The following is a 23,284-nucleotide window of genomic DNA, read 5'->3' as shown; positions in this document are numbered from 1 at the left end:
AAAGACCAATGGTTGTGCTGAGGGTGGGATTTTACTGTTCTGGAGGCAGAAACCCTAATGTGAAAGTGGCACTTAGCTTTAACAATAAATAGGATAGAATAGGATAAGATAAGTTAGCTTACCTAAAATATATATATAGAAAAAAACACTTCTGAGCACTGCCAAACCAACATGGCCTTCTGGTGCCTCTTGGAGCTTACTCCAATTACAAAGGGGAAGTGGGGGCCTATGTGGGGTGAGAATTTTTTATCCTGAGCCACCCGAATGCAGAAACTGCATTCCCGTTTTTTCTCAGCGCAAGTATTCACTTTTACTAGTACATGGAGTGTATAAAAAAAGCCAATTCACTACACTAGCCCTTGTGGTGCCTAGCAAAATTCTGGTGAACATAATGTACCCAATTATATTAACTATTTTGTAGTTTTGACAAACTATTTTGCAGTTTAAACGTAGTTCTCTTAAGCACGTGGTCATATTTTATCCCTGTTAAATTTACACCAACAATGAACTGCAGAAAACAGAGAGCAGCTTGTTTTGTGTCTCTAAGTGCGTGTATACATGCACACTAAAGTACACAAACTGACAAAAACATTCCTTCCTGTGCCCCCTAGTGCTGAAGTAAAGAAAAAGCAACAACACAATTAATAACAAACAACATTATTTACATGGAATTAAATATAGATTAGACATTTAAACAGTGCAAAACAATGAGATGAAACAAGTATGGGAATGGATGCAATTCTCCCAGTAATTCTGTAGAAAGACCAATTCCTGAGTTTGTTGTATTCACTGATTTTTTTTTTCTACATAAAATTAGAACTCTCTTTTATAAAGCCTTCCCAGTACTTGGTGGGTGTGATCCATTCCTGGGAAGCTTTTCCACTGTCCGTTCCTTGCATTCAACAACTGGGTCTACATGTTCAGAGGGCTCTGCATCATCATCGTCATCTTCACTCTGCTCTATATTATCCTCTTTAGGGCTATTCACAAGCTGAAGCGTCTCCATAGTCCTTTGGGTCTCTGAAACCCAGGACTCTATTCTGCTTACTGAAATAGGTTCCTGGTGATACTCTTCTTCCTCATCATCATCTTCCTCCAGCATTTCTGGTACCAGAGTGCTCGTTGTACTTGTCATGGAGGAGCTGAGGACGTCTCTGCCACTTCCATCCCATGATCCAGTTTCAGTACTCTGCTGGGATGCCCATTCCAGGTTGTCATCGGGTTTCACCTCATCTTTTTCTACTGGAGTCAACTTGCCAGGCTTACTGCCTGAGGTAATAACACCAGGAGTGGTCAGTGGTGTTTGTTTTTGTATGCTGGCTTTACTATCAGATTGAATGTTAATGGTTTGTTCCGAGTCCATGGTCCTCACAGAGCAGTCTCCATTTTCCGATGCTTCATGTCCATCAGAAGTTTCTACCATACTTCTCCAATTGGTTTCGTAATCCTTCTCATTGACTTCTGATATTGGCTCAGAGATGACGCTGCAGAATGAAATTGCACTGGCTGCAGAGGGGTTACGAGAATGACCCATGTGGTGAGGAACTTTTTTAACATTTTTTAGAGCCTCCTCAGCTTGTTCCTGTTCCATTGAGGACACCATATCTTTGTACGCCTTTCTGGCCTCTTCCGTCAGTGACACCAGGTTATTAAATAAGTTCTCTGCCCCACAGTAGCTGAAAATGCCAACGACACTGACAGGTACCAATTTGTTCACACAGCGACCGAGTGCTTTCCTTCGTAGAGCAAAAACAAAGGGAATTTCTTGCTCTCTGGCCATAGCTATGACATTATAGAGGGCCTCATCCAATCCACCTTTTGACTGAATTTTCTCACAGTTTGGGGAAATAATAACACACTTGATCTTGTTTAATTTCATGTGCTTGGTTACTTCTCGTAAACCCATAACTAATCTTCTCTTCGACTTGGCTTTCACTGGGTCTTTTTGGTACACTCTCTCTTGAAAGCTAACCAGTTCTTGTAGTAACACAGTTACACATTCATCAATCTCCTTACTTAGTACCTGATTGCAATACTCTCTAAACCTCTTGCTGTGGATTTTGGTAATGGCTGAGGAAGCCATGGGGCTGCCAATCCCAGAACTTGCTGGAGAGCCCTGCGATACAGGGGTCATACAGTAGGGGGAGTTCTGACTTGCTGGTGAGAGGGAGGTGTCACTTGGCGCACTGAGACCTGCATCTTCTTGAGATGCCAGCTCTTCTGACTGATCATCAGTAAAGCTTAAAGGGATATCCTTTTGTTCATCTGAACCCAAAACACTTTGATCCACAGGTACACGCCCTTTCTTTTCTTCTCTTTCTTTTAGAATAATCTTTTTCAGCGCAGTTGGACGTTTTAATTTTGGAATTTCTTTCTCTTTTCCTCTTTTGATCCTCGGAGCAGTGGAGTCCAAAGGATTTGGAGAACCCATGAAAGTCTGGGCCTTTGTAAACAAATTCCTGTTTTTATGTTCTTTGGTGTGAAATGGGACCGCACTGCCAACAGTGTAGGATAAAGGGCTGGTGTTTGTTATCTGACGAGCCTTCATTGCTTGTTGCTGCCTTTCCAGTTCTGCCAACATATCTCCAAGGTCTAGTTGTACTGGGGTCTTGCTCTTCTTTCCAGATGCCTTGGATAGGGCCTCCTGGAGTTTTTTTTGCTCCATGCTAATCTCCGAATACTCCTGGGCAGTGGCCAATGCAGCAGCAAGTGCTTTCTTCTTCTGACTCTTGGCTCGTTTTGGTACAGATGTTGTGATAGGGATCGGGGTCTAAACAATGTTAATTGGAGAATTTTCAGGTAAACCATCCAACACTTTTGTGTTCATCTTTGGCTGTGTGCTCTCATTTCTAGAACTCCCATTGCTGCTGTTCAATTCTGGAAATTCATCTTCATCCTCAAAGTACAGCTGCTCAGGACTCTGGTCAGGTCTGTTTAATTGCACTGTGGTCCCAGCTATACTGTCTTGCTTCCTTTGAATATTTTGTCTCCTTTCTGATGACGTGCTCTGTCCTCTCATACGATACCCAAGCTGTGCATTATTTCTGAGCTCAGCCTGTCTTCCTCCTCTACAGAAAACCTGACTTTTCTCGTTTCAAGGCTTCTTCTGAGTAGCTTGGGAGGCAACACTGGCCCAACTTCCTCCAGCTGTACAAACAGCTGGTTCTGCAATACTGACAGCTGAAGCAGTACAGTCTGCATGCCCAGAACACATAGCAGCTGCCTGGCAGTGCTCTGGGCTGCAGTATCCACTGTCACTGTCAATATCGGCTTCACTTGCACCTTGTTCGCTGGAGGACTCTGCTGCAGGATGAGAAGACCGCCGACGTCTCACTTTTGTTTTCCACTGTATGGCGCCCATACTTTCAGACAGTGATTTGTTGGCTATTTCATTTGGAAAATCTGTTTGCTGACAAGCATCCACTAAGAGGACAATTTTGGACCGGTTGTCTGGGCCTGATGAACAGGTTTCCTTTTGTACCGCCACACTCTTCATTGGAGACCTCTTGCATTTAATCTGTAGCACCCCTTGCTGCGGAGGTTTGTGGATAAGGGGCGGTCTGGAGGTATTTCTGCTTCGCTGGTTCGATAAAACAGTGATCGGAGTTTGTTGGTTTGTCCGGTCATTGCAGTCGACAGAAATTGCATTGACAGCATTGGTTGCCTGAAGAGGTGTGGTGTAAGTAGTAGGAATTGGATGGTAAAATCCCATGACTTGAGCACAAGGTGCAGGCATTAGCTGGTAGTACATGTATTCTGTAGATACAGGTGGCTGAGCAGGTACAATAGGATATGCAAGATAAGGCCCAGGAGGGTTTGAGTTTGACTGTTGCCATCTTAGATCATTAATATACAATGGAATTTGCCTATTGGACTGGTTCTCTTGAACAAATGGGTAACAGGTTATAAGATAGCTTGGAATAGGTGTGGGTTCAAGTCCACCGACGCTTCCACCATCGCCCGATAAAGACATTGGAATTTCTAAGGGCTTCTGTCCCCTTCTTCTGAGGGATGAATGGCTCAACTTCAGCAGATAGTTTTCCATTCTACACTGCAGAGCATCATGGGTAATGTAGTTCCAAAACATCTTGAGTGCCAAGGTTCACCTTCACTGCCCTGCTCGTTCAGGTCCATGGTGTCCGGGCCTAGCTGTGCGGAGCTTCCCCTCCTGCTCTCTTCCCCGTCCTCTAGTCGGTAAGGGGAGCGGCGGCCCCGTCCATCCTCCCCGGTGTCCGCTCCTCTCACCGGCCGTGTTGTTCTCCCTTCTGCACGGCCTCTGAGCTCACCCCACCCCGAGCGGTCCGCCCACCACTCGTCATAGTAGAACGAAGGCGCTGCGGGCCTGGGCGGAGCCGGGAGAGATGACAGCGAGTCAGCTGAGACGGAGGCCGGGCCGGGACACAGTGATGTGTGAGACTTTTACACAGCCTGGCCACATACAGAGCACCAACATTGATGTAGTACCTTCAGACGTTCTACGAGCAAAAATTACGCATCTCATTTCTCAACTACCTATTACACTTTTGAAGGCCCTGGAGTACCAGGACAATGGAATTTCCCATAAAATGGCCCCATTTTGGAAAGCAAACACCCCAACGTATAATCTGTGAGGCATAATGAGTCTTTTGAATGGTTAATTTTTTTTCCAGAAGTTTTTGGAATATGTGGAAAAAAATTAAAACGCATTTTTTTTTTTACACAAAATTGTCAATTTATAAGATATTTCTAACACATAGCATGTATATAGCAAAAATTACACCCCAAAACACATTCTGCTACTCCTCCCGAGTATTGTCGATACCACATGTGTAGGACTTTTACACAGCCTGGCCACATAGAGAGGCCGAACATTGAAGTAGTACGTTCAGGCGTTCTAGGAGCATAAATGACACATCTCATTTCATTCCTACCTATCACACTTTTGAAGGTCCTGAACCACCAGGACAGTGAAATTACCCACAAAATGACCCCATTTTGGAAAGCAAACACCCCAACATATATTCTATGAGACATGGGCTGCAAATAGGTACTCGGGTACTCTGATGGGCTGGAGACAGGTACTCTGATGGCCTGGTGACAGGTACTCGGGTACTCTGATGGCCTGGTGACAGGTACTCGGGTACTCTGATGGCCTGGTGACAGGTACTCGGGTACTCTGATGGCCTAGTGACAGGTACTCTGATGGCTTGGTGACTGGTATTTGGGTACTCTGAAGGGCGGTGACAGGTACTCATATGGACTGTGACAGGTACTCGGGTAATACGATGAACTGTGACAGGTACTCAGGTACTCAGATGAACTGTGACAGGTACTCGGGTACTCAGATGAACTGTGACAGGTACTCGGGTACTCAGATGAACTGTGACAGGTACTCGGGTACTCAGATGAACTGTGACAGGTACTCGGGTACTCAGATGCACTGGGACAGGTACTCGGGTACTCAGATGGACTGGGACAGGTACTCGGTACTCAGATGGGCTGTGACAAGTACTCGGGTACTCAGATGGGCTGTGACAGGTACTCGGGTACTCGGATGAACCGTGACAGGTACTCGGATACTTTGATTGGCTGCGACAGCTACTTGGGTACTCGGATGAACCGTGACAGGTACTCGGGTACTTTGATGGGCTGTGACAGGTACTCGGGTACTCTGATGGACCGTGACCGATACTCGGGTACCCTGATGGACCGTGACAGGTACTCGGTACTCTAATGGACTGTGACAGGTACTCGGGTACCCTGATGGACCGTGACAGGTACTCGGGTACTCTGATGGGCCGTGACAGGTACTCGGGTACTCTGATGGGCCGTGAGAAGTACTCGGGTACTCTGATGGGCCGTGACAGGTACTCGGGTACTCTGATGTGCTGTGACAGGTATTCGGGTACTCTGATGTGCCGTGACAGGTACTCGGGTACTCTGATGGGCTGGGACAGGTACTCGGGTACTCTGATGGGCTGGGACAGGTACTCGGGTACTCAGATGAACTGTGACAGGTACTCGGGTACTCAGATGGGCTGTGACAGGTACTCGGGTACTCGGATGAACCGTGACAGGTACTCGGATACTTTGATTGGCTGTGACAGCTACTTGGGTACTCGGATGAACCGTGACAGGTACTCGGGTACTTTGATGGGCTGTGACAGGTACTCGGGTACTCTGATGGACCGTGACCGATACTCGGGTACCCTGATGGACCGTGACAGGTACTCGGTACTCTAATGGACTGTGACAGGTACTCGGGTACCCTGATGGACCGTGACAGGTACTCGGGTACTCTGATGGGCCGTGACAGGTACTCGGGTACTCTGATGGGCCGTGAGAGGTACTCGGGTACTCTGATGGGCCGTGACAGGTACTCGGGTACTCTGATGTGCTGTGACAGGTATTCGGGTACTCTGATGTGCCGTGACAGGTACTCGGGTACTCTGATGGGCTGGGACAGGTACTCGGGTACTCTGATGGGCTGGGACAGGTACTCGGGTACTCAGATGAACTGTGACAGGTACTCGGGTACTCTGATGGGCTGTGACAGGTACTCGGGCACTCTGATGGGCTGTGACAGGTACTCGGGTACTCTGATGGGCTGTGACAGGTACTCGGGTACTCTGATGGGCTGTGACAGGTACTCAAATACTCTGATGGACTGTGATTGACAGGTACTATGAGGGGTGGTGACAATCTCCTCCTCACACACGATCGGTGTGTGAGGAGGAGAACCCGGTAACATATCGTTACCACGGTTTGTTTACATTTTAGTGATCGGCTGTGAAAGGATCACAGCCGATCATGTGGGTAAACAGCCAGCCAATGGCTGTTTACCAGCGTCGGTGACAAGCAGTGTTTCCAGGAAACACGCCGCCACCGACGTGCACGCGCAGCACGCGCACGATCGCGCGCATGTGCTGTGCACAGTCGGGGTGTGACCATCTGTGATCGGCCGTGACTTCATCATGGCCGATCATGTGGTAAGCAGCCATAACCAATGGCTGTTCACCCCCTTCGGTGGCGAGCGGTGGCGAGCGGTGTCTCCGTGACACGCCGCCACCGAAGAAACAGGGATGCGCACGCACGATCGCGCGCATTCCCTGTTTAAACTGGAGGCCGTCATGTGACGGCCTTCCGCCACAATAGGTGCACCGCCTGGCCGTCATTTGACAGCCGGCGGTCAGAATCTAGTTAAAGCATGGTTAGGTTATTAAAAAAATCCAAAATTTTGAAGAGCTCACAAAGCACTGTTCAATTTATCATCCAAAGATGGAGAGTATGGCACAAATGCAAACCTACCAAGACATGGACGTCCATCTAAACTGACAGGCCGGGCAAGAGCATTAATCAGAGAAGCAGTCAAGAGGCCCGTGGTAACTCTGAAGGAACTGCAGAGATCCACAGCTCAGGTGGGAGAATCTGTCCACAGAACAACTTTTATTTGTGCACTCCACAAGTCTGGTCTTTATGGAAGAGTGCCAAGAAGTAAGCCATTGTTGAAAGAAACTCTTAAGAAATCCCGTTTTCAGTTTGCGAGAAGCCATGTGTTGAACACAGAAAACGTGGAAGAAGGTGCTCTGGTCAAATGAGACCAAAATGTAACTTTTTGGCCTAAAAGCAAAACGCTGTGTGGTGGAAAACTAACATTAAACATCACCCTGAACACACATCCACACTTTGAAACATGGTGGTGTCAGCATCATGTTGTAGGGATGCTTTTCTTCAGCAGGGACAGGGAAGCTAGTCAGAGTTGATGGGATGATGGATGGAGCCAAATACAGGGCAATCTTAGAAGAAAACCTGTTAAAGTCTGCAAAAGACTTGAGATTTGGGAAAGGGGTCCACCTTACAACAGGGCAACAACCCAAAACATACTGCCAGAGCTACAATGGAATGGTTTAGATCAAAGCATATTCATGTGTTAGAATTGCTCAGTCAAAGTCCAGACTTAAATCAAATTGAGAATCTGTGGCAAGACTTGAAACTTGCTGTCCACATATATTCTCCATCCAATCTGTCAGAGCTTAAACTATTTTGCAAAGAAGAATGGGCAAAACGGTCACTCACTGGATGTGCAAACCTGGTAGAGACATACCCAAAAAGATTTGGAGCTGTAATTGCAGCAAAAGGTGGTAATACAAAGTATTGACTTGGGGGACTGTGTTCTAAAAGAATCCTCGACTTCATCACTTCTGGTGAGCGTAGGTCACCACCCAGCTGTTCGCTCGGCTTCACCGCTCATGCACCGACTATTTTTTGGGGTCCAGGAAAATTATAGACCTGAGCGGCGTGCCAGCTGATGCACTGTGCCCAGCCCCACCCTCGCCCCTAACATGCCCCTAGTCTGTTCTAACCAGTACTGAAAGTGGGAGGGGGAGATAGAGAGATGCTTGGAGAGGGGGATGGGCACCGTGCATAGCACTGTGTCTATGTATGTATGGGAGGTCGAAGAAAAACATAGCGCTGTGCCTGTGATCTGTGTAAAGCCTTTGCATAGAAGAAATTCCTCATCAATATGAGCATCCACACTGCATGATGTACATAATGGGAAGGGCTGTGCAATCTGTTCAGGAACGAAAACAGCAGTCTGACACATGGAGTCTCTGCTCACACAAATCCGTCTGTGTACAGCTCTGCAAAATACATATAAAGTGGTGTGAAAAAGTGTTTGCCCCCTTCCTCATTTCCTGTTCCTTTGCATGTTTGTCACACTTAAGTGTTTCGGAACATCAAACCAATTTAAACAATAGTCAAGGACAACACAAGTAAACACAAAATGCAATTTGTAAATGAAGGTGTTTATTATTAAAGGTGAAAAAAAATCCAAACCATCATGGCCCTGTGTGAAAAAGTGATTGCCCCCCCTTGTTAAAACATACTATAACTGTGGTTGTCCACACCTGAGTTCAATTTCTCTAGCCACACCCAGGCCTGATTATTGCCACACCTGTTCACAATCAAGGCATCACTTAAATAGGAGCTGCTTGACACAGTAAGGTCCACCAGAAGATCCTTAAAAGCTACACATCATGCCGAGACCCAAAGAAATTCAGGAACAATTGAGAAAGAAAGTAATTGAGATCTATCAGTCTGGAAAGGGTTATAAAGCCATTTCCAAAGCTTTGGGAATCCAGCGAACCACAGTGAGAGCCATTATCCACAAATGGCGAAGACATGGAACAGTGGTGAACCTTCCCAGGAGTGGCCGGCCGCCCAAAATTACCCCAAGAGCGCAGCGACGACTCATCCAAGAGGTCACAAAAGACCCCACAACAACGTCCAAGGAACTGCAGGCCTCACTTGCCTCAGTTAAGGTCAGCGTTCATGCCTCCACCATCAGGAAAAGACTGGGCAAAAATGGCCTGCATGGCAGAGTTCCAAGGAGAAAACCACTGCTGAGCAAAAAGAACATCAAAGCTCGTCTCAATTTCTCCACAACACATCTTGATGATCCCCAAGACTTTTGGGACAACATTCTGTGGACCGATGAGACAAAAGTGGAACTCTTTGGAAGGTGTGTGTCCAAGTATATCTGGCGTAGAAGGAACACTGCATTTCATAAAAAGAACATTATACCAACAGTAAAATATGGTGGTGGTAGTGTGATGGTCTGGGGCTGTTTTGCTGCTTCAGGACCTGGAAGACTTGCCGTGATAAAAGGAACTATGAATTCTGCTGTCTACCAAGAGATCCTGAAGGAGAATGTCCGACCATCTGTTCGTGTACTCAAGCTGAAACGAACTTGGGTTCTGCAGCAGGACAATGATCCTAAACACACCAGCAAGTCCACCACCGAATGGCTGAAGAAAAACAAAATGAAGACTTTGGAGTGGCCTAGCCAAAGTCCTGACCTGAATCCTATTGAGATGTTGTGGTATGACCTTAAAAAGGCCGTTCATGCTCGAAAACCCTCTAATGTAACTGAATTAGGACAATTCTGCAAATATGAGTGGGCCAAAATTCCTCCAGGACGCTGTAAAAGCCTCATTGCACGTTATCGCAAACGCTTGGTTGCAGTTGTTGCTGCTAAGGGTGGCCCAACCAGTTATTAGGTTTAGGGGGCAATCACTTTTTCACACAGGGCCATGATGGTTTGGATTTTTTTTCACCTTTAATAATAAACACCTTCATTTACAAATTGCATTTTGTGTTTACTTGTGTTGTCCTTGACTATTGTTTAAATTGGTTTGATGTTCCGAAACACTTAAGTGTGACAAACATGCAAAGGAACAGGAAATGAGGAAGGGGGCAAACACTTTTTCACACCACTGTATAGGAGGTCAAAGAAAATTATAGAACAGTGTCTGTGATCTCTGTTAAGTGTTGGGGGCTGGATTGCCTCCACTGCTTTTCCTCCAATCAGGGGCCGAAGAAGCTGTGAGTGAGAGTTTCCCTGTAGCCCTCACACTGGAAACTTGTACCCCATCAGCATGGCATCCCAGGACGGTGGGTACTGGGTCCGCCAAGGGCAGATCGCATGTGTGACCCACTTTGGGGTCACTGGTGGATTAGGGAGAAGGAGAGGGCCCCTGGGTGGCCAGTGGAGAAGGAGAGGGCCCTGGGTGGCTGGTGAAGAAGTTGAGGACCCCTGTGTTTGCCCCCCCCCCCACTGTGAGGAATGATTGCCCACTATGCTGGGACTTTTGGTACCCTAGCCTGTGGGGGACTGCGCCGGAGTCCATGGCCCTGGAAGGAAGAGGGGCAAAGATGGATGCGGCCTGCAGAGGGGACAGCGTGGGCTTCGTTTGCAAGTAAGTGTCACATACTGTGTTAGAATGCAATGCACTATAGCACATTATGCTTTTACTTTGCAGGGGAACAAAAAGGAAGTAAAACCCATCAGGTCTAAGGGGGGGGGGGGTCATTGATGTAAGGGGGGAGTGATATAAAGGTTTCCCCTTATATTAGTAACCCCCCTTACCTTAGCGTATTCACTCTACGGATGGTGGCAGAGTCCCCCCCACATCAGAGGTCCTGGCATTCCCCTTTACATAAGAGTCTGAAGGATTCCCCCCTTATAGTGCAAGGGAACTCTGACATAAAGGGGAATACTGGAGAGTAGGGATGAGCAGAACACAATTCCGTTTCGGTACACAGCAGAACTTGCGAACAATCAAAAAATTTGGCAGAACACACAAACTCAGTTAAAGTCTATGGGACATAAACATGAATAATCAAAAGTGCTAATTTAAAGGCTTATATGCAAGTAATAGCCATAAAAAGTGTTTGAGGACCTGGGTCCTGCCCCAGGGAACATGCATCAATCCAAACATTTTTTTTTTAAACTGGTGTTTTTTTGGGAGCAGTGATTTTTTTAATGCTTAAAGTCAAACAATACAAATTAAATATTCCTTTAAATTTCATGCCTGGGGGGGGGGGGGGTTTCTATAGTATTCATGTAAATTGGCACATTTTTTCCATGTTTAGAACAGTACCACAGCAAAATGACATTTCTAAAGGAAAAATTGTCATTTAAAACTGATTGTGGCTGTAATGAATTGTCGGGTCTTGGCAATATAGATAAAACTCATTGAAAGAGCATGGGATCCCCCCCCCCCTCCCAGTCGATTACCAGGCCCTTTGGGTCTGGTATGAATATTAAGGAGAAGCCTGAACCAAAATGTATTTAAAAAATTGCGTGGGGGTTCCCCTAAAATCCATACCAGGGCCTTCGGGAAACGACCAATATGTACAGAGAGTTCATATACTGTACAATGTTAGAGCCCTCGGGTGCTGTCATTGTGTAGGACAAAGAGCTCCAGCTCCACCATGTTCGGTTCTTATGTCAGATATACAGGACTGGCTCAGCTCCACTCTCTTCCCTGGCAACTGGCTCTGGCATCACTAGAGGGGCCGGGTCTCTATCAAGCAGAGGCTGAGCAGGTACAGAAGTGTGGCCTCTTTTATGGGTATCAGAGCGGCCTGGGGGGCAATTGCCTCCAACAACCACCTGAGGCACCCTCTCCTCCTCTCTGCCGACCCTGGGGCCATCTCCTTCTCCACCAAACAGCCAGGAGCCTATTCCTTCTCTGCCAACCACCATGGGGACCCTTTCCTCCTCCCCATTCGCCTTGGGGGCCCTCTCTTACTCTAAACACCCAGGTGCCCTCTCCTCTTCCAAACATCCACCCAGGGGCCCTCTTCTTCACTAAATGGCCAACCAGGGGCCCTCGCCCCCTCCAAATGTCCACCCAGGGGCCCTTTCCTTCTTCCAAAGCCACCCAGGGGTCTTCTCCTTCTCCCCAACCACCTAAGGGTCCTCTCCTTCTTCCCCAGCCACCCACTGGTCCTATCCTCCTCCCTCGGCCAACAAGGGGCTCTCTCCTTTTCCCCCAGCCACCCAGGGGTTCTCTCCTTTTCCCCAAGCCACCCAGGGGCTCTCTCCTTTTCCCCAAGCCACCCAGAGGCTCTCTCCTTCTCCCCCGGCCACCCAGGGGTCCTCTCCCACTCCATAAGCTGCCAGTGACCCCAAAGTGGGTCACACATGCGCTCTGCCCTCGGGGGACCTGGTACCTACCGTCCTGGGATGCCATGATGATGGTGTACAAGTGTCCAGTGTGAAGGCTACAGGGAAACTTACACTCAGCTTCTTTGGCCCCAGATTGGAGGAAAAGCAGCAGAGGCAATCCAGCCCCCAGCACTTGGCAGAGATCACAGACACTGCTCTATAATTTTCCTCGACCTCCCATATATGTATTTTGCAGGGCAGTGCACAAACAGATTTGTGTAAGCGGAGGCTCCATGTGTCAGCCTTCTGTTTTCGTTCCTGAAGAGATTGTCCAGCCCTTCACATTATGTACATCGTGCAGTGTGGATGCTCATATTGATGAGGAATGTCTTCTATGGAAAGGCTTGACACAGATCACAGGCACAGCTCTATGTTTTTCCTCGACCTCCCATACATAGACACAGTTCTATGCATGGGGCCCGCCCCCCTCCAAGCACTGCTCTATCTCCCCTTCCCACTTTCCTTAAGTATGGGATACTAGAACAGACTAGGGGCGTGTTAGTGGCGGGGCAGGATGCAGTGCATCAGCTGGCACGGCAGGCTGTTCGGGTCTATCATTTTCCTGGACCCTAAAAAACTATTGGCACATGCGAGATGAAGCCGAGGGAACAGCTGGGTAGTGACATACGCTCACTGGAATTGATGCGGTCGAGAATTTTTTTTATTACAGGCTGAATACAAATGCATGCCACACTTTTCACATATATATATTTCACATATTTCACACTTCACAATTATATGACACTTTGTGTTGGCCTATCACATAAAAACCCAATAAAATACATTTACGTTTTTGGTTGTAACATGACAAAATGTGGAGAATTTCAAGGGGTATGAATACTTTTTCAAGGCACTGTAAGTTGGCTTAGTTTTGTTGGATTCCACCCACCCCAACCAATTAGCAACAACATAAAATGTTATACACTGATCAGGGCCCACTTGTGCAATTGGTATATCCTCAGAATTTACTTCCTTTGGTATATCTTCAGAATTGCCTTCCTTCCTTCCTCTACTCAACCTGAAAACAGTACTGCATATGTATTGTTAAGCTGCTTTCTGTTTCTTCTAAACATACTATCATCCTCAGTGTCCACTGATAATATCTGGCAGTCATCAATGGGTACTAAATATTGCTGTACTTCACCATTAACAATACTGTATATAGATCCCTTCTACTTTTCTTTGACTTTGATAGCAAATGAGTGACAATATGAATAGAGTTCTTAGTCTAAAACTTTATTGTGAAGCTTAAATAGAGCAAATAGTGGTTAATAGGTCAGCTGGGTGAGTAGTCTACATAAAAAGTGGAGGTCACCTAACACTAACATTTGAAGCATTTAAAATGCTAACTTGTGCTGATATTTCCATATAAAAGAACCACCATATTTCCAAGAATTGCTGTTATTTTGCCGCATTTGCCAAGTATTAAAAATAAACAATCAGTACAGCATGAAACTACCACATGCATGAGTTTGTATAAATAAGTAACGCAAAGGCACTGATGTGAATTATAATAATGGGACCTTCTCCACATAGCTCATTCAAAGAAAGTAGAGATAGCGCAATAAAAAAGCATACTGCAATACATTTTAACAAGAAAGTAGAAATTATTTCTAAGGAGAAGGTCAAAGACTAAAATATCAAAAGATAAAAGATTTGGCCTCCCTTGGACATCCTCTTCCTTTCAAAAAAGACACGTTACCTCATTTTACTATGGTAACAGAAATCTTACAACAATCTGAAAAATATGTGTGTGCTTTTTTTTCATTGCATAACAAACTACAGTTAGTTAGATTTCAGGTGATGGCTGTGCAGGTACTCATTTACCCAGGTCATGGTATGTTTAGTAGTAGTCACATTCAGCTGATTCTGTAATTTTGAAGATGTTTTGTAGCTTACCAAACCCCCTTTTCAGTCCCTATAGTGCAGTGATAGCAAACTTTGGAACCCCAGATGTTTTGAAACTACATTTCCCGTGATGCTCATGCACTCTGCAGTGTAGTTGAGCATCATAGGAAATGTAGTTCCAAAACATTTGGGGTTCCAAAACATTTGGGGTGCCAAGGTTCACCATCACTGCTATAGTGGATTGGTTAGCTACAAAATGTCTTCAACATTACTGAACAGGTCAAGTTGACTAGTTAGTAATTGTACTACTAGTGATGTTTCCTGATACATGTATGCAAATCTAAAAGAAATGCTAAAAAAAATTATATATATGAGCAGGAGCACAAGCGGAATTTTTAAGAGCTCAATCACTAAAATAAAATCACTAGAAATGAATTGCCAAGATTAGCAATCTATTCCTATACAGATGGAATATAAAAGGGGCATAGTTTATTTGAACTTTCTTGCATGGATTTGCGGCTGTTCCCCAGCACCCTCTTTTCTTTCATTTTCAGTCACTTTAGTGTTTTGGTTCGGCTATTATAATGTTATGTACACTGCCACTTAAAATGTTCTGCACATCTTGTGAATAGGTAAATGAATGACCAAGGAAACAGCAGAAGGCACCAACTAAGTGCAGTACAAGGATAAGAGCATGTAATCCACATGGGGGGGGGGGGGGGCACAACTTGAGGAGCATGGCTATATGTTTTTGAGTGTAATATGCTTGAAGTCTGTACCATACTAATGGACTTTAATAAATTGCCTGCTAAAGGTCTACAAATGAACTGCAGTAAAATGGTCACCTGGTTCTGTAATATGATTACTTTAAAATGATATTGATTCTGAAACTTTAAAAATTATATAAACGGTATAAATAGATCTATGATTCTTATATACCAAACTAGATAAAAGCAAGAAGGATGGGTAAAAGAAAAGAAAAAGAAAGAATAGATGAGTGCAAGCCAATCTGTGTTCAACTAAAAAAAGAGGATAAAAGCAACGCGAAAATTATTCCAAAAGCTCACACACCAGTGAGGCTGGAAAATATGAGCCCTTGGTTGGTTCTGTATTCAAACAATGAGAAACCACAGGTTCTAAATGAAGATTTTACTAATGGATTTAAGTTACTTTCATTTTCTAGTGTAGAATGTAATATAGCAAAACATTGTAAATCAGTGGACCATTTTCATGATATTGTTAGGGATAAGTTAACAAGTTTCTGAAGGCCGCATAGCGGGCCATTTTGACTTTCATCCATTTAAAAATTTTGGAATATCCCCATTGGGTGTCATTCCTAAAAAAGGAACCTAATTTACTTAGGTTCATTCGACACCTCTTGCTTAATGATGACATTGACCAATCTATGGCTTCCATTTCATATTCTACTTTTGAAGAAGCCATGCAAAAAATCCAGGGTTTTGGTCTGGAAGCTTTATAAGCTAAAGCATTTAGGCAATTACCCATAGCACCTGAAGCATTAAATTCCCATTTTCTTCAATAGTTATTATTTTTCTGTTATACGTCTCCCAATTGGATGCTCTTTATCTTGTTCATATTTTGAGAGTTTTTTTTGCAAATAATACAATGGGTCATTTGTTTTAAATCTGGCTTAGATAGCACACTCTATTATTTAGATGATTTCTTATTCATTGGCCCACCTAATTCTCCTTACTGTATTTATTTATTAAAATGATTCTATATATTATCACTACTCATTTTGGGGTTCCCCTTGTGATTCCTGGGTATTCATATAGATACAATATTAATGGAATTCAAACTCCCAGTTGAAAAAAAAAGACCAAATATATTGTTTTGTGAGATGAAAATAGTATTGCTTAAGGAGATTTAATCACTATTGGGTTTGTTAGCATTCGTTTCCAGAATTATGCCTGTTGCCAGGATTTTTCCCTAGGAGACTTTATTTGGCTACTGCAAAATGTAAATCCCTTTCTATCATAATAGAATAACTTATGAACTTAAAGCGGGAGTCCACCGGGACTCCGCGTTTTTTTTTTTTTTTAAAAGCCAGCAGCTACAAATACTGCAGCTGCTGACTTTTAAAATAGTGACACTTACCTGTCCAGCGCGCCCGCGATGTCGGCACCCGAAGCCGATCTCTAGATCGACACTCGAGTGCTGCCGCCGCCATCTTGGGTATGGGAATCAGGAAATGGAGCCTTTCGGCTTCATTTCCCGGTTCCCTACTGCGCATGCGCGAGCCGCGCTGCGCAATGAGGACGGTCCCCGCTGCCTCTGGGATCTGCGTGTTTCCCAGCAGGCAGCGGGGCACTTGCGGGAAGGGGCGGGCACTTGCGGAAAGGGGCGTAAGTTACGCCCCTTTCCACAGAGAGCTATCCCGGAAGTGGGTGCAGTTACCTGGATTATCCAGGTAACTGCACCCTCCTCCCCCCTGAAAGGTGGCGATTGTGGCACCGGAGGGGGGGAGGGTTCCGATGAGCGGAAGGTCCATTTTAGGGTGGACCTCCGCTTTAAGGAGGATTTACTGGTTAGGTCTCAGTTTCTTGAGGAATATAACAGTAAGTTGTTTTTTTCAGGACAACTTTATTTTTGACACTGATTTTGATTTATTTAACCACTTGCCGACCACCCACCGTCAGAAGAATGGCCCCCCATCACGCAACGTCGTAGCTGTATGGTGGCCACTTTAAGGGGTATAGGGGGCATGCGTGACTCGGTACAGAGTGAGAACAAGGATCTGTGTGTGTAAACACACAAATCCACATTCTAACAGGGGAGAGGAGACAGATTGTGTGTTCCTAGTATATAGGAACACCGATCAGTCTCCTCCCCAGGCAGTCCCATCCTCCCCACAGTTAGAACACACTGAGGGAACACAGTTAACCCCTTGATCGTCCCCTAGTGTTAACCCCTTCCCTGCCACTGACATTTATACAGTAATCAGTGGCTATTTTTAGCTCTGATCGCTGTATAAATGTCAGTGGCCCCAAAAAAGTGTCAAAAATGTCCGATCTGTCCGCCACAATGTTGCAGTCCTGATAAAAATCAGAGATCGCCACCATTACTAGTAAAAAAAAATTAAATAGTGCTGTAAATCTATCCCCTATCTTGTAGACGCTATAACTTTTGCGCAAACCAATCAATATACGCTTATTGCGATTTTTATTTTTTTTACCAAAAATATGTAGAAGATTACATATCAGCCTAAATTGAGAAAAAAAAAATTGTATTTATTTTTTAAATTTTGGGATATTTATTATAGCAAAAAGTAAAATATATTGTGTTTTTTTTTCAAAATTGTCGCTCATTTTTGTTTATAGTGCAAAAATCTAAAATGCAGAGTTGATCAAATACCACCAAAAGAAAGATCTATTTGTGGGGAAAACAGTCAATTTTGTTTGGATACAGGGTTGCACGACCACACAATTGTCAGTTAAAGCGATGCAGTGCCGTATCACAAAAAATGGCCCGGCCAGGAAGGGGGTAAATCCTTCCGGGGCTGAAGTGGTTAAAGTGGTAGTAAAGTCCCTGTTGTTTACTTATACCTACAGGTAGGCCTAAAATAAGGTTCACCTGTAGGTACAGTAAATATCTCCTAAACATGCATTGTTTAGGAGATAGTTATTGTACTAGCAGCTGGTGACGTCCCCAACATATGCGCACTGAGCTCTCAATGGACAGCGTGACACCATCACAGCTCAGCCAGTCAAACAGCCAAAGCCCACAAACCTGGAAGGAAGATCAGGTGAAGATGGAAGCCCTGTTTAAACATGTGTAGATCAGAAAAAATTTGTTTCGTTACGGATAGATTCATTGTGTTACTAATTTCATTTAGTTGATTCCTTTCGTAATTTGTTTTGTTTATTTTCTTTTATTACTTTTGTAATGAATTCCATATTTTCAGAACAATTTGAATTCAGATCGGTCGAAAAATTATCTCCTGCTTCAAATTCTGTGTGAAGAATAGCTGGTTGTTAAGGAGCAGGCCGCTGACAGATAAAATATAAACAAAAGAATGCCAGCACCAAAAAATGCAGAATCAAAAACAGTGTGGGGTCCCCACCCCATGCCAAAATTGAAAAAAAAAAGTAGCCCCCCAAAATCCATACCAGACCCCCCCTTCCTTAACCATACCAGACCACATGCCCTCAACATAGGGGGTGCTTTGGGGGAGAGGGGCTCTGCTCCCCCAAAACCACTGGGCCAGGGTTGTGGGGGTGCAGGGGGTGACTTATCGGAATGTGGAAGCACCCTTAAAAAAGAGGGCCTCCAGATCTCAGCCCTCCCTTATGTAAATGAGTATGGGGTAGATAGTGCCACTACTCATTCACCAAAAATGTGTAAAAAGTTAATAAAAAACACAACAGTTTTTGACAATTCCTTTATTAAAAAAAACAAAAAAAGCAAAAAATAAATGTCCCCCAAAGTAGATCCAGAGTCAATCATGATACCCACTGCTACCACTGGCCTGAAGAAAAAAAAAAAGAAGCTCTGCACCTGAGGAAGGTTTCTGCTGTCTTTTTTTTAAATAAAAGCAATCATCATAAAATTTACTTTTTACACTTTTATGGTGAATGAGTAGGGGTACAATGTAAACCTCTGCACTTGACAGCTCCATCATTTGACAGTTTTGAAATAACTAAGAGGTGGGGCCCCCAGATGACCCCGCCCTCTTGTTACGTTATCAAACCAGCATTCCCTGGTTCATGATGTCACCAGGGGACAGGGTCACCTGATTACATCATCTGGTGGTCCCACTGCTTAGTTATTTAAGAACTGTCAGAAGGCGATAGCCTTCATCGGGTACAGAGCTTTGTTTTGTTTTTATCAGGTCGGCAATAGCATTGGGCATTGTGATTGATACTGGATCTACTTTGGGAGATATTTATTTTTGGGGGTTTTTGTTTTGTTTTTTAATAGGCATTGTCAAAACTGTTGTGTTTTTATTTACTTGTTACATTTTTTGGGTGAATGGGTAGCTGAACAATGTACCAAAAGTACCAAAAGTGGGATCTGGGGCCTCCCTAGTTAAAAGGGGCTTCTAGATTCCAATAAGTCACCCCCACAACCACCGAGCCAAGGCTGTGGGGAAGAGGCCATTGTCCCCATCAACATGGGGACAAGATGTTTTCGTTGGGGGCAAAGTCCCAAAGAATCCCCCCATGTTGAGTGCATGTAGCCTGGTATGGTTCAGGAGGGGGGCGTTAGCTTATTCCCCCACCCTTCTCTGACCTGCCAGGCTGCATTCTCAGAAAAGGGTCTGTTATGGATTTTGTGGGGGACATAAAGCCATTTTTTATTGGCATGGGGTTTCCCTAAACATCTAGGGGGTCTGGTATGGATCGGGGGGTGTCCCCTACACTGTTTTCATATGCATTTTTTATTGCTGGCATTCTTTTATTTACATTCATTGGATGAGTCATCGGATGTGGCAGCTGGTTTCTTGCCCGCTCCTTAACAACCAGCTATTCTTCACACAGAATTGAAATTAGTAAATCATTTTCCGACCAGTGTCAAAATTGTCAAAAACTGTTGTGTTTTTATTTGCTTTTTCCACTTTTGTTTGGTGAATGTACCCCATATTCATTCACATGGGGGGGTCTGGGAGCTCCCCTGTTAAAGGGGCTTCCAGATTCCGATAAGTCCCCCCTGCACCCCCACAAACAATAGGCCAAGGTTGTGGTCCCCATCAACACGGGGACAATGTGCTTTGGGGGAGGCAGGCTTTTGCTAGTCTTAAGCCACTTGAAAAGATCAGGAAGAAGGTTAATAGAACTATTGAGAAGTTTATGCATCTGATTATTTGTCCATTATTTGTTTTTTTTTTTGCCATTTTGAGTTTAAACTGGTTGAGACCACAAACCTGGCAGCGTCCACATTTAAAATATCCAATAAGGTTATAAAAAAGAGGAGATCTTGAGGGGGGTCCAACATATAGTGTGCTATTTTATCCTTTAAGGGTGGGACACGTCTATATACAACTGGAGGTATCAATGGCAAAACCGGGCCTAAAACTCAGTCGTTCTGTAGGATATGCCAATACAATATGCACAATACTTTTGATGGTTAGATGTGTAGAAAAAGAGGTAATTAGGGAAAAATTGGTCGAATGTCCACTCCCACTTCTAGGTTGGTCTGCTCTATCTATAAATAATGAGTCCCTATCAATATTTCTAACTTGATTGAGTGTGGTCTCCAAAGAGGTCGAGTCATAATCCTTCTCCGAGAATCTTTGCCTGTCATTCGAAGTCGAAGTCCCCCTGGGAAGTACAATTTTGTTTGATACAAAGGTACTGTCCATTGGGGACCCCTTCCTGCCACGGCCTATGGTGGCAACTGTCCCTTGAAATGTATGCATTGCGATCTGTAGATTTTAAAAAGGTAGATGTCATCAAATAACCCTCCTCCACCTTAATTGTGAGATTAAAAAAATGAATCTCTGACTCATTTCATAGTTAAGCTGAATGCCTCTATTATTCTGGTTTAACGTGTCCAAAAATTCCACAAGTGAGGTAGAATTTCACTTCCATAGGAGTAGGATTTAATCTATGTACCAGGCCCACAACTCCAGATTAGTTCCCTGTTGGGCATAGGACATCCTCCTCCCATTTGGCCATAAATAAATTGGCCACACTCAGAGCATGTTTAGCCCCCATTGCAACACCCCTATTTTGGAGGAAGAATTCACCTCCAAACCAAAAATAATTATGGGATGCCGCAAACTTAAGAAGATCTAAAATAAACTCCTGGGTGGAAATCAGAACAGAGTCTCTATCCAAATAGTGTGACACTGCAGATACACCCAAATCATGGGGATTTGTCTACCATCACTAACAACCATCCTTCTTGAAAAGGACCGTCTTTCATAAGATTAAAGTGATTGTAAACCCTTACAGACCACCTTTCGCTACAGGTAAGCCTATAATAAGGCTTACCTGTAGCTACCCAGGATATCTCCTAAACCTGCATGATTTAGGAGCTGCCCCCTTTATTTGCATGTGCCAACATCATTGGCACATGCGCACTGACACAAACTAAAGCAATGGCATGTATGTGCCATTGCTTCAGTGAGTGTGCTGTTATTGGGTGCACGCGTGGGAGTGACGTTGTCGCCGCTCTGGCCAATCACAGTGCCAGAGCCACGATACCCGGAAGTAACCCCCGGAAGTGATGTCGGCCGCTGGAGCAGTGTACGGGCACCGCAGCAAGGGCTTCAATCTCAGGTGAGTATTACATAATGAGCTAATATGCTATGCATACTAGCTCATTATGCCTTTGTCTTGCAGGTGTTTTTTTTTTATGGGTTTACAACCACTTTAATGACTGCCCTAGTATCATTGATATATGAAGGCATTTTTTTAACCAATGGCTGAAGATAGGTATCAATACATTTGCCTACCCAAAACTTCACAGAATCAATATCGCTGATAATAGGACATTTTGGGGGGCAAATAGGGTCTTTGTGGACCTTATAATACATAATTGGTGTCTTTAGAGAAGCCGGAACAAGAAAAGAAAATTATTTTTTGTTAATAATACCCTGGGCATAAGCTTTAGAAACCAATTTTTCTAACTCATTCTTATATGGACCCTCAGAGTCCCTTAAGACATAAGTGTCCTGATCATTTAGAATCTTCCTCATCTCTGTTAAATAAGCACTTTTGTCCAACACAACGATCCCCCCTCCTTTATCCGCAGGTCTAATTACTAGATTGTTGCGGTCACATAATTGTTGCAGTCCCTTAGCGAGATAGGCCTGCATCTTGACATTTTTGACTTGAACCTTATCCAAGTTTTTAAGTACAACATCTCTAAATACTCTCACTGAGGACACCATCCCACCTGGAGGATTAAATAATGAAACATTGGAGAGGTGAGAGGTTTGGACATCTGATGATATCAATCTCCCCTCCTTAACTCCCCTTCTTAACTTGGATAAAATGTATCTCTTAGCCCTTGTACACACGGTCGGAGAATCTGTCGGAATGAGTCTTATCGGACCGCGTCGTCAGATAATCCGACTGTGTGTGGTATGCATCGGACTGATGCCGTCCGAATCTCCTTCCGACCCAATTTTCCAACATGTTGGAAATATTTCCCGACCAACTGGGCCGGATGGACCTAATCCGATCATGTGTAGAGCATTTTCATCAGATCAAGTGCCACGCATGCTCAGATCAAATTCCTACATCAAAGCTATTGGCTACTAGCCTGAATGTACTCCCATCGTAATAAAATTATGTCATCACGTTCTGAAAGATCTGATTTTTCGCCAACTTGGCCCGACCGTGTGTATGCAACAGTTTCGGACACAATCCGTCAGACTAAATCCGACGGGCAAAATCCGACGGATTTGGTTGGCAAAATCTCCGACCGTGTGTACGTGGGCTTAATGTTTACTTTTCTAATGCACTTACAGTCATGCTCAAACGTTTGTATACCCTGGCAGAAATTGTGGCATTAATATGATATCGAAAATATGACTGATTATGCCAAAAAACTGTCTTTTATTTAAGGATAGATATCACTTGAAGCCATTCATTATCACATAGTTTTTGGATCCTTTTTAAATCATAATGATAACAGAAATACCCCAAATTACCCTGATAAAAAGTTTACATACCCTGGAATGTTTGGCATTGGTACAGGCACAGAAGGTGGCACACACAGGTAAAATGACTATTAAAGGTTACTTTCTCCCATTTGTGGCTTTTTAAATCACAATTAGGGATGAGCTTTCTGTTCGGGTCGAACATGAGTTTGACTTGAACATTGGCTGTTCACCTGTTCATCGAAAAAGGAACTTGGGCTGTTCGTGCCAAATTCAAGCAGCACATAATGGCCCATAATGCACTGCGGGAGTGCAGTGCATTGCTATCTGATGATTGGACTAGCATGCACTTTGACCTGCATGCTTTG

General features: G+C 44.4%; 1 protein-coding gene across 1 annotated transcript; it reads right to left on the bottom strand.

Annotated features, from left to right (window-relative positions):
- Nucleotides 1–641: 641 nt before the first annotated feature.
- Nucleotides 642–22,202, bottom strand: LOC143986698 (selenocysteine insertion sequence-binding protein 2-like). Its single transcript, XM_077485105.1, is given in 4 exon segments — nucleotides 642–3,985; nucleotides 3,987–4,046; nucleotides 20,544–20,625; nucleotides 21,940–22,202. Coding segments are annotated over 4 exon segments (3,564 nt in total). The 3' UTR covers nucleotides 642–826.
- Between the last annotated feature and the right edge of the window lie 1,082 nt (nucleotides 22,203–23,284).

The sequence above is a fragment of the Lithobates pipiens genome, unplaced genomic scaffold, assembly GCF_037356315.1.
Source record: "Lithobates pipiens isolate NorthernLeopardFrog02 unplaced genomic scaffold, aLitPip1_a1.2 Scaffold_18, whole genome shotgun sequence".
NCBI classification, from domain to species: Eukaryota; Metazoa; Chordata; class Amphibia; order Anura; family Ranidae; genus Lithobates; species Lithobates pipiens.
The sequence above is the reverse complement of the archived record's forward strand: the minus strand, read 5'-3'. Positions and strand labels throughout refer to the sequence as shown.